Consider the following 14,760-nt stretch of genomic DNA (forward strand, 5'->3'; position numbering starts at 1 on the left):
TAGCCAGTGCAGGGTTTTGTTTTTCAGTGATGTGGGATTTTCATCCTGATCCTTTCTTAGTTTGGTGACATTTACTAACACTAGTACATATGCACCGCATTCCGGTGGAAGGTTAATGCGGGCAGGAACTTGTCTGGGTGTTTTTGGGATGGATTGGGTCGAGATAGGAATGCTTGTTGAAATTGGAGGGTGACCTGTGGTGCTCACATTTGGGGGTTTAGTATTAGTGAAGGTATTGGTACCAAGATCCTTCCTTTTATCTGCGGGTTCGCTATTAGTATGCGGTGTTACTGCTTTTTGTTTGGAAGTTGGGCCGTTGGCCAATGCAACAGGTGCAACTTTGTGTGTGTTATTTGGGATAGTTGAAGGTACTTGTGAAATATTTGTTTTATTTGTTTTGGTACCTGCTATTTTGGTGGGGTTGCTGTTATTCGAACTTGTTGCAGGGCCTTCCTTTAGGAAATTCTTAAGAGGGCTACTCAATTCATCTAGTTGTTTTTCTAATCGAGCAAGCCTGTTTTCAATTGGGGATAGATAAATGCTTAATAGTTCCCCCAGTCTTTCCAGCAGGGGGTCATATGCCTTATCTGTTAGTGTTCGTTGTTCTGCCCTGCTGAACAGTTTCGCTATCGTCCCTCTGAGATATTACCGTAACTCTGGTCGTGTTGTGGTTAGTGTTAGGGACAGAGTTAGTATTTTTCCCAGATTTCCTTTGTGCCCGGCCATATTTCCTGACCATGGTGACCCGGGGCTTGGGTGCATGTAACTTCAGTTTTTGAACTGCCCCCTCTCGCCTACCTCTCGCTTGCCTGGTGTTATCAGCAGATTTCACTTTGGGAGAGGGGTTAATGAGTAGGTCAGGGGTTTTTTCCAGGTTTGTGCTAATATCAGTGTCTGAGTCTAACAGGGGAATGGAGGCTGAAAGGTTAACCTCGCTGGGGATGGTATGAATGTCAGCGCAAACGTCAAGTAGGGGTCTGATGTTATTAGGCATAGCTTGTGCAGGTGCGGTGGCGGTAGCAATAAGGCCAAGTGAAGAGCGTTTGGCATGCGCCAGATCTTGTGATACCCTGAGTTCTAAAAGGCTAATGCCCTGATTGATGGCGTCATTGGCCTTCGTTATAAAAAGGTCAATGGGGCCAGTCACAGCGGCAGCTGTTCTGCTGCGGGTGCCTCTTGGGGACATGCTGACAGTTGCTAGCCCCTATTCTGCGATTTGGGTTACTACGCGGAACAACAGACACAAATGTCAATAACACCTGGCAAAAAGGCAGATAGTCCCAACAATGATTTCTATAACCACAGTTCCCAAATGAAGGTTGGCCAGTGAAAAGTACCTTAGAGTAGTGACAAAATGGAGTGGCCCCGTCCCGTCCTCCTCGTGCCTCTGAGGGCCACAGAGGGCCCGCCCTTTGCCCGGGCTTAGCCCGGTCGCTCCCGCGCGCGACTCGCGGGGCGAGAGGGGGTGTCAGCCTTTAACTGGCGCCTCCGGGCGCTCTGTCCGCGTCACCGGATCGCCGCCGGCCAAGGGGTTGCTGGGGAGTGTGGTCCGATGGCTTTGACCGCCTCCTGCTGCCTCCCCGTCGTGTTGTGCCTCGCCGTTTCCCTCACGGCACTGCCCGATGGCAGAAGTACAGGTAAGGTTTCCTGGTGTTCCCCCACTGGGCTCCCGGGGGGTCAGCCTTTAACTGGCGCCTCCGGGTGCTCTGTCCGCGTCACCGGAGCGCCGCCGGCCAAGGGGTTGCTGGGGAGTGTGGTCCGATGGCTTCGACCGCCTCCTGCTGCCTCCCCGTCGTGTTGTGCCTCGCCGTTTCCCTCACGGCACTGCCCGATGGCAGAAGTACAGGTAAGGTTTCCTGGTGTTCCCCCACTGGGCTCCCGGGGGGTCAGCCTTTAACTGGCGCCTCCGGGTGCTCTGTCCGCGTCACCGGAGCGCCGCCGGCCAAGGGGTTGCTGGGGAGTGTGGTCCGATGGCTTCGACCGCCTCCTGCTGCCTCCCCGTCGTGTTGTGCCTCGCCGTTTCCCTCACGGCACTGCCCGATGGCAGAAGTACAGGTAAGGTTTCCTGGTGTTCCCCCACTGGGCTCCCGGGGGGTCAGCCTTTAACTGGCGCCTCCGGGCGCTCTGTCCGCGTCACCGGAGCGCCGCCGGCCAAGGGGTTGCTGGGGAGTGTGGTCCGATGGCTTCGACCGCCTCCTGCTGCCTCCCCGTCGTGTTGTGCCTCGCCGTTTCCCTCACGGCACTGCCCGATGGCAGAAGTACAGGTAAGGTTTCCTGGTGTTCCCCCACTGGGCTCCCGGGGGGTCAGCCTTTAACTGGCGCCTCCGGGCGCTCTGTCCGCGTCACCGGAGCGCCGCCGGCCAAGGGGTTGCTGGGGAGTGTGGTCCGATGGCTTCGACCGCCTCCTGCTGCCTCCCCGTCGTGTTGTGCCTCGCCGTTTCCCTCACGGCACTGCCCGATAGCAGAAGTACAGGTAAGGTTTCCTGGTGTTCCCCCTACTTCTCAATTTGTACAGCTACTGACCTGGCCCTCATGATTGAAAATAGAATAAAATCATCCAAAGAAGGCCTATTTTCTGTATTCAAAAATAAATACAGACAGGCAATGAGTTTTCTGTCTGTCTTTATCTGTAAAAATCAGTAGCAGCAAAAAACTGGGAGCCCTACTTATAATTTCTTAAGAAATGTTTTGGAATAACCTTTAACATTGTCCTGGGAGTGAGTGAGGTGGCAAGATGTTTCATCGAGACATCACACTGTCTGATAAACAGCTGATTGATGTACAGTAACCTTTTTGCATGGGACAGAATCACAGTGCCAACTAAAAGGAACCCAGAACGATAAGGCCAAGTACATCAAGAGGAGGATTAAGCTGTCAAAATGGGGAATGTCTGAATATTTGATGAGAATATGCCTTTATTATGTGTGTGGAGGAGAGATCAAGCATTTTCAGACAGAAAAAGTTTCTTAAATTGAACAGGTGGAGCTAGGCAGCAGTTATCAAGATTTATATCTCCAAATAAGATGGTGTGAACCTTATTACTGGTAATGTGGGGAAAAGATGTAGCAAGGGGGTCAAACCCTCCATGATGTGCTTCCCCGACAAAAGAGCACTGCTCTGGGTCGCAATCTGTGCTATACTGGGCCCTCCGCATATACATGATTGCTGTGTGTGCTGAGGCAAAAGAAAAAGCATCCGTAGTACAAGTGGCTCCCTCCCTATGTAACTTGGGGCAGGGGAATAGATAGCCCAGTCCAAACAATTGGCAACTACTACATTTTACTTTGGCGTCTTGTGTGTTTCAGAGGGCAATTCCACGTGTAAGTGGCATTTTGAATTCCTGCCAAAATAATTTGGCAATCAGGACTGAATGGCAGATCTGCGCTCCATTAAGTGTCCTAAATCTGTTTTGTACTTTTTGTCACTGCTGAGCTGGGTCATTTCGGATCCAGTATCTGAGTCTTAAGCTCTCATTGAGCTTGATTTCAGACGCACTCCTTAACCCTTATGATTTATGCTTCAGCTGTGAAAATGTATATTCTTCATAAGATTTGTCCAGGGTTTTGGCATGAAAGCATTTGGTGAGGGATTTTCACTATTTCTGAGCAGTACTAACTATCTGATGCAAACTAATCCTGATACTGTGAAGTGCTATGCAGAGCCAGGTCAAGGCAGACTATCTGGGTTGGAAAGAATAGGGTTGCAGAGATAAGGAGGGGATTTCCTTCAACATGGAGGTGTAGTTTGCTTTGAAAATGTGTCTTCTGAATTTGACTTAGATTGATATGGTCCTGATTCATAGGGTATGTTTCAAATCCTTTGAGCATAGGGTGTGGAGGTCTTGTTCATGGATTTATTTTATTTACACTTCTTATCCATTCTGCCAGTAGTGTATGTGAAGGTGACTTTGTAGATAACCTAGCTGATCTTCAAGATGGTGTAAGTGTTTGTTTGATTGGGGGTCAGTGGATTTCTTTCAGAACGAGAATGATGTGGTCCTATTTATTCAGGCACTTGAGGCACGCTTCAGCGTAATCTGGAGTCCAATTGGTAGTTGCGCTGGGCGTGGTTGGCGTTAAGGTGTTCTTGCAGTTGTGCATAGCCTCCTTTTACGAGCAAGCAACATGTTTGAGTTGTAAATTACATATTTTTTCATAACATATTTTGTTTTGTTCAGGTTGCTATGCAAAAACAATAAAATACTTCGGCCTCATGGGCCTTGAATTCAAGCCCAGATAGTGTTCATGTAAATCTAGTTACTTTTGAATCTTTAAATAATATCATTCCAGAATCCTAGGCATACAAATATTGTGCATGTCCCTCTTATGCGATTGAGTCCTGGTCAATGCATGGACCCTTCGTAATGTTGCTGGAATTGGATTTCCTTAAAAAAACTAAAGATGAGGCGTTTGTTTAATTAAGTTGGGCCAGAAGAACAGTTACAGGCACTAGGTCCGAGGAAGGTCTCAATTCACATTGAGTTTATGCTCTCTTTATATACAATATTACAACATGCAATAAAAGGTTTCTGGCATACCATGTATTGTGAGGTATGTTGGTTGCTGCCTTTAGAGTCCTAAATTACTGGTCAATGGTTACTACAGGTGGGTCTTGACCTGCGTGGAGATAGTGTGGCCAGTGGTGAATGTGTCCAGATGTCAGGCATGGTGAGTGTGTGATCACTACCTGTGCTAGACCCTGATTGGCAATATGATCCTAACTCGTGTGGCATCTGACTTTATGGTGTATTTAGGAGCGCGCATACCCCCTCCGGCCATGTGTGCGTTATTGGGGCAACCTTCCCCATACATTTGTAATGTCGCTGCGCCTATCTAGAATTGATTGAGTTTCCTGCCTAAGTGTTTGCCTTCCAGCTATGCATCTTCCTACATGTGACGCATTGTAGGAAGCTGGGTTTCTGTTCCAGTAACCCCCCCTCTTTTTGCCACACTACTGATGCACTTTGACTTGATGTGCCCTGGATCCCTGCCTATCAGGTTCCCAGGGCCTGTGCTCTTTCACAAAACTGTACCTTGTACCCCCAATTGGCACCGCTCTGTCCACATGTCAGTCCCTTGCAAAAGGTACCACGGGAAGGACTCGTAAGGGCTGCAGAACATATTGTGCCACCCTTAGAGGCCCTGTACCTTTACACACACACTGCCATTGCAGACTGCGTGTTTTGGTGCAGAACAAAGTGCAGAGTCGACACGGCACACAACCCTGTGCACCATGCCTACAACCCACTGCCCTGGCATAGGTCAGCCACCCCTCTAGCTGGGTGCACTATACCAGTGGTGAGGGTACAGGTGCATGAGCACTGTACCCCTACAGTATCTAAACCAATTCTTAGACATTATAAGTGCAGTAATGCCATTAAGAGTATATGCTGCTGGGAGTTTGTCATTACGAACTCCACAGAACCATAATGACTGTACTGAAAACTGGGAAGTTTGGTATTAAACTTCTCAGCACATTAAACCCACACGGATGCCAGTGTGGGAATTATTGAAAAATGCACAGAGGGCATCATAGAGATGCCCCGTGAAACGACCAGCCTCTGGCGGGTTTCCTGACTGGTACACACTAGCCCGCCACCACAAGACATTTTTCTGGACCCCTGGGGTGGGAGCCTTCGCTCCCTGAGCCCAGAAACAAAGCCTTTCCTGGACAGGTGGTCACAGCTCCTCCAGGCCAGGAAGAGCCTTCTGTGGCAGGGGAGCTTCAAAGGCCTTGCTGCCTTTGTAACGCAACCCCCAGCTTCTCCTGCTATCAGGAGCAGGCCCCATTCTTGTCTCCCTTCCTTTTCGGTCGGAAAATAGACAGTAAAAATAAGCACAGCCCGAAGATGTGCCCACCTCTGCCAACCCCACCCATCAGGTGGGAGTGGCGAGGTGAAGCCCACTCTTCACTGCCTGCCATCTTGCAGGAGGCTGGAACTCTCCAATCGGGATTAGGGATTGTGCCCACTTCCCCACGTGGGGTGAGCACACCAAGGGTGTAGTCACCCTTAGGTCAGTAGCTCATTGGCTACTGATCTCGAGACTCTTAAAACACCCTCTAAATATAGTATTTAAGGGGAAGCCTTGAACCCAGAAGACAGATTCCCACAACCGAAGAAGGACTAAAGAAGACTCCCAGCAGAGGGGACTGCAGAGAACAACTGACTTGGCCCCGGCGCTACCGGCCCGCCTGCAGTTTCCATAGATCCTGCACCAAAAGTTGCCTGTACTTCAGCCAGTGACCTCCAGAACCCTGAGAGGACTGACTGCCTTCAACAAAGAAAGGATCTCTTGTGAACATCAGCTCTGTTCAAAAGAAACTCCCAAGACAGACTCTGAGCCTTCTGAGGACAAAGGAACCAGACTCTTGGAACCAGCAGTGCACCTGATGCCTACGGTCTGAATTCGGGTGGCCCACTGGTCCCAGCGAGGTCCCCCAGCACTCCAGTCCACTATGGGTTGAGCCCTCCAGGACCGTCTGGCGTCGCCTGCTGCCTCTGCACAGAGAGCACCCCAATGTGAGTGGCCTGGTAAGGTGAAATTCAATCTCAAAAGACACCCCTGCATCCAGCCACCCTGCACCTGTGAGAGTAGAACCTGATGTGCAGGTATGTCCCCCGAGCCCTCCAACTTACCTGCCCAGCTGTTGGTTCCTCCCTAAAGTCTTCCTGGACCAAGCCTGCAGCCAAAATCCAAAACCGACCACTCCCATTGAAAACAGGGCACCCAATGCCAAAACAGCACCCTGAACCTGGCTGCCTGTGCCACTGTGAATGCACCTTGTGTGCTAAACTGGATCCCCCTTTGCCCTGAGCTTACTGAGCTTAAGTCCGTGAGATTTGCTACCACAACCTTGTGGCTTGCTTGTGAGCAGCCACCAACCGAAGGCCCCTATGCCCCATTGGATAACCTTGGGCTCCAGCACTCTGTACCCAGCCGCCCTAGTGCTGCTGAGGGTGTTCTGAGAGTGCATCTTCGACCCTGGTGCTTACCCCAGAATACCAACTCCCACAAATAAGTACTTACCTGCAAACCGTTAACTTAATTTCCTTCCATAGGATTGCATTGACTGCTTTTCCTTCAGTCCTTTTAAGTGTGGAGTTGGTTTCTATGAGACACTAAGGGTCATATGTATGAACACATTTTCCCATAGACACAGAATGAGTAAAACCCTTTGATGCATCTGGCCCATAAAATCTGCAAATGTACTAAAAGTGAATTACTTAACTTTTGTCTAAGAAATGGCTCAGGGTGGTATCTAGGCATAATCACACTGATTAGCAACGTAACTTAAAAAGTAATCTAAAAAGTAACATTCACAGTAATCTGTAAAGTAACTGAAAAGTAATTCCGAACTGTTTATTTACCTGTAATTCAGCCACCTGCATTTGAACCTGCATTGAACTGTAAATCACTGCATACGATTTTGCAAAGTATTATTTCACTTACCTGTACCGGGCCTGGCTTGGGTTCTAGAAATAAAATAACAAAATATTTTTGATGCAAAAAAATTGGCCTGAGTTCAGTCTGAGTGTGTGACATAATTTCTTGCCCAAGTGTGTACAACAAATGCTTGACCCTACCATCTAATAAAGCCTTACTTCTCTCTCAATCTACCACAAATGGAGAGCATCTTCAGGATTTCCATGAGTGACGGGTAGGTGTCCCAGGGTCTCTGTACGCAGATGACATGCTCCTCTTCATACAAAGAGATGTCCTCTTCAGCACCGCCCTCGTTAACCCAAAGCTGCTGAGTCTAGTGTCCATCCGCATGAGCTCCGTCTGAAGCTCCGTCACAAGAGTTAACAGTAGGGGGGAAGTGGGAAACCCTGCTGGGTGCCCCTTTCTATGAGGAATTCTTTCCAGAGGACTCTGTTCATTCAAACCTGGGCCCAGAGTTCCCTCTACAATAGACACCCACCTGTGTAACGTTAGAATTTTGTTGAGCATTGGCTTGAGATAGGGCAATGCACAGTATAGAAGGCCTGTTCTTTGCTCACCAGAAGACGTGCCGCATCTCCCAACAGTTTGCCAGTGCTGGCCAATGGCAAGTGCAGGCGATGAGAGTTGTAAGTTATTGCAAAGTCCTTGAGGGATCTTAAGGTTTTTTGTTCTCTATTGGGCTGAATTTGAGGTGGTGTTGAGGATGAGATTGGCAACATATTCTATCTAGTTTAGGAAAATGTTTTATTTTTGTTGCATTGTTTGCTTTTTTTTATGTTGAGAAGACCTGGTCAAACATGTTGCCTTTGGAGTGGGTTGGTTAGGTGCATGATGCTGCATGTTGAACTTGTTGATGAGATTGAGAAGTGTCTCTTGTTTTTCTTGTGTTCAAGTTGTCTTGGAGGTTGAAGTCAATGAAGAGGGTGATATCGTTTGATAAAGGTGATGAGGAAGACTCCGAATTTTTCTGTAAAGTAATTGTTTCGTTCCCTAAATCTGTAGATGAGGTTTGTGGTGATGGACTGCGTGGGAAGTGATATGTGATGTTCCATGATGTCAAGTGTTGCTTGTTTAAAAATGTGTGTATGCAAGCCCTAAGAATAAGATGCCAGAGCAAAGATGTTTTATCTGAGTTGCAGCAATGGAACCAGTTGATTCTAACTTGCTTAGGGAAGTTAGGTGTTGCAGTAGAAAATTGTGTTCATAGCATGTGGCTGTAGCTATATATTCTGTGCATTCTCCTGGACTTGGACGTTGCAAGTTTTTTTTCTTCTCAGAAGTCTTTCGAATCACAAGGTCATGGTGACTTTCTGCCTCGATGTAGATGATTCAGAAAAGGGGGTGGTGATGAACAGAGTGTCTGAATTAAGCAGACCACTCTTACCCAGTCCAAAGATCAGGGCTTGATCCATCACCGTTATTTATCTCACTGCACCATCCCAGCTCAGAACCTGGCTATATGCAAATCAGTCATGTATGTAGATGCGCATGTTCACCAACTCTATTGTTGATTGTTTTGTTTTTCTATGCCATCCGGTTCGGACATGATTCAGTGTGTTCCTGGAGTTTACGAATTTCAGTTTGTCTGCTGACTTCCACCCCCTGACTTCCACCCCGTTGCAAGATCAATCTTCGATGTATGGTTTTCAAGTTTCGTTCGCTCCATCTGTCAGTCCCATCAAGCGTTTTTGCCACTGCATGCTCCAGACTCCCTTAGGAGAATGAAGACACTCTTGAGGTGATGGAACAGATGCCTTCCAGAGATGCCCCTAGTGGCACTCTAAATATTCCGGGGATATTCTCCACACCAGGTGCAATTTTTGCCTCTCACAGGACCACAACGTGAACCGATGTGTATGCTACTCTGTGTTCCACAGTGAAAAGACTCTGTGCCAATGCAGAGGCCGATGGTAAGCACACAGCAGGATGGCCCAGTCAACATAGGAGAAGCCTGAAATCTTCAGAGAAGCTGATTCTCCCCCCCCCTCCTCCCTCGAGTGCTGAAGAAAAGCAAGAGGTGGCGCTGGGTGAGTCACCCGAGCTACTCCTCAGCCCAACCTTTAATACATTGGTCCCAACGCGGCAAGAGTCTGCTGGAGAATCATACCAGGAGGAGGAAGACTATGCCCAGAGTATGCCCCATCCACCTTCGTAGGCTCTGGCACAGGTATCAAGACCACACCTTGTGTGATTTCTGTTGACATCCCATCACAGGTAGCCGTATGTCAGAGCAGAGAACCGCTCCTCTGGGGGTCGGGCATTGAGCCTGCTGCTGAAACTGCTGCCACCTTCAGGTGCACTGCTGCCCTCCAGCACTAAAGTAAGGCCTCTGAGCTGAAAACTGACTTGTCAAAGTCCTCAATCCTCGAACCTAAAAATGCATGTCAGTGCCAGCACATCAGCAGCACCTTCGAAGCCGAAGACTCCACAGCCTCAACCCTATCATATTCTCAAGCAGGTGTCAGGAAAAGTTGGATGTGCGATGATGGAAAAATGTCATCCACCCACTAATTTGGAAAATTGTGGCCTCCAAGGATTCTTCCGCTGGAGTTTGCCACTGAGGAGGCTCACTCATCAGACACTCGTAGTGGTAAAAGCCTTCCCCAGCCTTTAAAGGATGCAGGCGTCCCAACAATTGCTTCCACTTTTTCAGCCGTTTATTCACATTTCAGTTCTCATGGTTATGCCCCTGTTAACCATGGCCTCATGCTTTCCTATAGTGTGCCACTCCAGACTTCATATGTGCCCGTTTTAGGAATGTCTCTCCAGTCATTGGTCGCAAGCAGAGGCTTTAGTGTTTTAGTGCTTTAGTGTTGGTAAAGACCAGCATTCATCAGACTCTGCCGTGGTGGAACAGGAGCAATTTCTTTCTGGGCAGGCCCTTGGCAGACTGTCTGCAGGTGACCATCACCACAGATGCATCCCTAGGGAACTAGGTGGGCACATCTAAACAAAATGACAGTCCATGGTCTGCCATGTTGTGGTCTCCACATCAATTTCATGGAGCTGTTCGCCATTCCACTAGCTCTCAAGGCATTTCTCCTTCAGATCAATAACTAGATGTTTCTGCTATGTACTGCCATTTTCTATCTGCAGATGTGGGGAGGCACCCACTCCCATCACATGGCATCCCTAGTCCAACAGATTTGGCACTGGGCTGTCAATCAATGGGTATGTCTCCTGGCAGTATAGTTACCAGAGGTGGACAACAACTTCTCAGACAGTCATCAGGATGCGCCTACAGTGGTAAATTTAACTACAAGTCCTTTTCCCCTACCTCTGCAGCTGGGACACCCTAGATGTAGATCTGTTCACAGAAGAAAATGCCAAATGACATAACTTTGCTACCAGGCCTCCACACACCCCAACCCATGGGCCCTGTACTGTGAGTCAGTTGGTCAGGGATCGTTGCCTACGCTTTTCCTCCTCTCCCACCAATTCCACATGTGGTGAGGAAGCTGAGGCAGACAGCCATCACTCTCCTCCTTGTGGCTCTAACATGGGCCAGACAACCATGGTTCTGCACACTACTCAAGACATCCGTTGTCCTACATTAGAAGCTTCTTAACTGGCCGAACTTTCTGACTCAAAATCATTGCAAAGTCAGGCACCCATACCCCAGGCAGCTCAATCTAGCAATTTGGCTGCTGAAGTCTGTAGAGTTGCAGTAGAAGTGCATGGACCTACTCAAAGAAGCGTGTAAATCCACTTCACGCACCTCCTGCACTGCTATGTAGAAACATTTTGTACATTACTGTACCCTAAACAACATTAATCCACTCGCCTCCTAAGTGCAGGACGTTATTTGTTAACTCTTAAATCTTAAAGCCTTGGTTAGTTTTGACCTCCAACAGGCTGCACCTAGAAGCTATTGTGGCATACAATAAAAACGTAGAAAATTCTTCTCACAAAAATCCCTGTGATCAAAGACTTTGTGGAAAGCTTTAAGCAGGTAATCCCACCTACAGTACTCCCTGCCCCAATTTGGAATCTAAACAATGTCCTCCCCAGACTAATTGGACTACCCTTCGAGCCCATGCATTCATGCTCCGGCAGTTCCTCTCCTGGAAGATTGCCTTCCTCGTCGCAATCTCCTCACTCTGATGCATCCAAGAATTACCGGCTCTCAATCTTCAGGAACCCTTGTTTTCAAGTAAACTAAGACCAAGTGGTTTTCAGAACCAATATGTAGTTTTTGCTCAAGGTGCTCTCTCCTTTTCACCTTAACCAATCCATTGAGCTTCCAGTCTTCTTCCCCCAACCTGACTAAGTAGCTGAATGGATACACAACGCCTTGATGTTAAATATGCTCTTACATATTACATTGACCGGACCAAATCCTTTCGTAAACCACAACTGCTGGTAATCGGCCTTATCCTCATACAGGACAGGCCATTTCAATGGCAAGGATCACCAGATGTATTGTTTAATCCATCCAGACCTGCTATACTGAAGATGAAAGACCCCTACCTTCCTGTCCCAGACAACACCTCCCGCAAGCAGGGTGGTACTATGACCTTCCTGAGAAACATACTCCTAGCAGACCTCTGTACAGTTGCAACTTGGTCCATTACACACACTTTTTTTTTTAAATACAAAACTTTAATGTGTGGACTTCCTGTCAAGAGAGCAAGCCAGAGAGTCTAGGTCTACTACATGGATCATGTGCAAGAAATGATTCCAATAAAAAGACTGCTTTTTTTGTGTGGCCATTTTAAGATTTAGGCTAGAATTGTTTACTATATACTAATACATTCGACCCTTTGTGAATGATTTGTTGTATGACATGAGAAATTGTTATAGGTATTTAATGAATTTTGTATGTTTTTATTTGTAGTATTTGTCTCGAAACAAACATTTTATTGAGTAATTGTAGTGGAACTTTAGCAGTCTGTGTTTGCCCGTACTCTTTCTCTAAGCCTATGATTGGGTTTAGTTTAAGTCCCAGTATTGCACATGACAGAAGAATTTTAGAAAGACTTTGAAGTTCCTGCACAAGTCCCGGATACTGTAGTGCTTTTCACCAATGCATCTAATCCCTTAAAATAAGAGCAACATTGCTAAATATTTGCATGTAATGAAAAAGTCTGCAGTGAAAGTAGAATTATTACGTAGATTTACAAAATGCATGTGTATCTTCAGAGATGTTTTTATAATGTGTAGTATTCTCTTTTCAGTGAGAATTCCTAAGCGCTTCTGCCTTATGCAATGCGGACTCGCCGGAACAGTGCACCCGTAATGAGCCACAATAATCCGGTAAGTACTGCTGAACTTTGTGCATCTTGCCTAAATAATTTTTGACTCCAACGAAAGAAAAGGAATGAACAGTGTGAGGCTCTTAAACATTTTTTTTTTGTAAATATCTTTTTATTGCAGCAACATCAGAAAGGCATACAGTATATTCGATCCATTCCCCTTGGCGCTCTATTGAAGCGCCGCTCCCTCACCCCTGTATCACACAGCCATTCAGCTCACACCCCGGAGGCAATATCATGGGGGAAAAAAGAAACTGCGCTTGAGCATTCTGTATAGGTCAATAACTACCAGGTGGGTGGGAAATGGCAGAGCTGCTTTTCGGTCCCAACGCTCCCTCTTCCATGCCCCAAGTCCAGTTGAACCAAGAGTCACTTTTCACCCTCCTTGAACAACCCCCCCCCCCCCCCCCCCAACACTCTCATCCCCACCTACCCCTCCACCCTCACCCAGGACCACCCCTAACCACCCTCCCGCCCCCGGCCAGTCCCCCCGCCCCCCAAGGCGTGCCAGAGTATCACCTAACCGAGTTCTCAACCCTCCCAACTAGACCAGATCCGAAGCAGAGCACCAGGATTTGTCAGCGACCATTGGTAAGTCATCACATTGGAATGCAAAGGTAGGGGAGCATCAGAGTGGGCCTAAGCCGTCCCCCTGTCAGGCGGGCGCCCCGCCGGAGCCGGACTATGCATCGGGGAGTCCTCCTCTTCCATGTCCAGGAGCGTGAGATCTAGGACCAGCCCCTCCCACGCCCTGGCCCTCTCCAGTGCCATGTCATTGCCTATCCTGAGCGCGGCCTGCAGACGAAGCTCACCCTCACACCTAGCCCATTTATGCAGCTCAGCCTTCCAGTGCTCTACCACAGGGCCCCTGGACGCCTTCCATTGGGACGTAATGGCCCGCTTCGCCAGGAGGAGCCCCAAGTCCAGAAACTTGCTAGTAACTTTGTTTTTAGGTCGAGCCTTTACCATTCCGCAGGAATGGGAAATGGGGAGAATTCAAGTCGGCTATTTTCTCTTCAAACCAAAGGGCTTTCAGCCGCGGTTTTCTTGCAGTGCCCGTGAACCACGTGATAACATGCACGCGCATTCAGGGCCAGCCAGCCCAGCACATCAAAGGGCTTCTCCTCCCCTAATTATTCATGGCCGGCCGCAGGCCGGCCGTACTTTCAGTTTCCCCAGAACGGCTAATTAGGGGAGGAGAAGCCCTTTGATGTGCTTCACACCAATGCGCCTCAGTCATTCCTCTTCTTTGTATTTGCTTCCAGACTCCGATCTGCTCATGTGCACAAGACGCTTTACACATTACACTCATCTGCCTGAAGTGGGAGTTTTAAACAAGCAAAGCTGGTCCTTCTGTACTTGCAGTTTCACTTCTAGACTCCGATCTGCTCATGTGCACAAGACGCTTTACACATTACACTCATCTGCCTGAAGTGGGAGTTTTAAACAAGCAAAGCTGGTCCTTCTGTACTTGCAGTTTCACTTCTAATGTGTGTTGTTATTTATCATGATTTTTAGCTGAGGTGTATCACGCTTGTTCATGAGTTTGATCTCTTCATACTGTCAAATGTTTTCTAAGTTGTTTTTGATTGTCTTACCACTGGAGGTCTCCCTGTGCTACATTTAGCCTCTGACACATGCAACGCCACTCAACCACGCAACGCCACTCAACCACGCAATACCACTCAACCACGCAACGCCACTCAACCACGCAACGCCACTCAACCACTCAACGCCACGCAACTACGCAACGCCACGCAACTACGCAACGCCACGCAACTACGCAACGCCACGCAACTACGCAACGCCACTCAACTACGCAACGCCACTCAACTACGCAACGCCACTCAACTACGCAACGCCGCTCAACTACGCAACACCGCGCAACTACGCAACGCCGCAATGCCACGCAACTACGCAACGCCACGCAACAACGCAACGCCACTCACACATGCAACGCCACTCACACATGCAACGCCACGCAACTACGCAACGCCACTCAACTACGCAACGCCACTCAACTACGCAACGCCACTCAACTACGCAACGCCACTCAACTA

The 14,760-nt window shown here is 48.3% G+C and overlaps 1 protein-coding gene across 4 annotated transcripts in view; it reads left to right on the forward strand.

The window, feature by feature from the left end:
* PABIR2 (PABIR family member 2) overlaps window positions 1–14,760 on the forward strand; it is a 252,688-nt gene that overhangs the window by 64,919 nt on the left and 173,009 nt on the right. For all 4 annotated transcript variants that reach the window (XM_086918677.1, XM_086918679.1, XM_086918680.1 and 1 more), the window contains one exon: window positions 12,623–12,701. In XM_086918677.1, the coding sequence (XP_086774803.1) occupies window positions 12,654–12,701 (48 nt within the window). In that variant the 5' untranslated portion in view covers window positions 12,623–12,653. The remainder of the gene's footprint in view (window positions 1–12,622; window positions 12,702–14,760) is intronic.

The sequence above is a fragment of the Lissotriton vulgaris genome, chromosome 4_1, assembly GCF_964263255.1.
Source record: "Lissotriton vulgaris chromosome 4_1, aLisVul1.2, whole genome shotgun sequence".
Lineage (NCBI taxonomy): Eukaryota > Metazoa > Chordata > Amphibia > Caudata > Salamandridae > Lissotriton > Lissotriton vulgaris.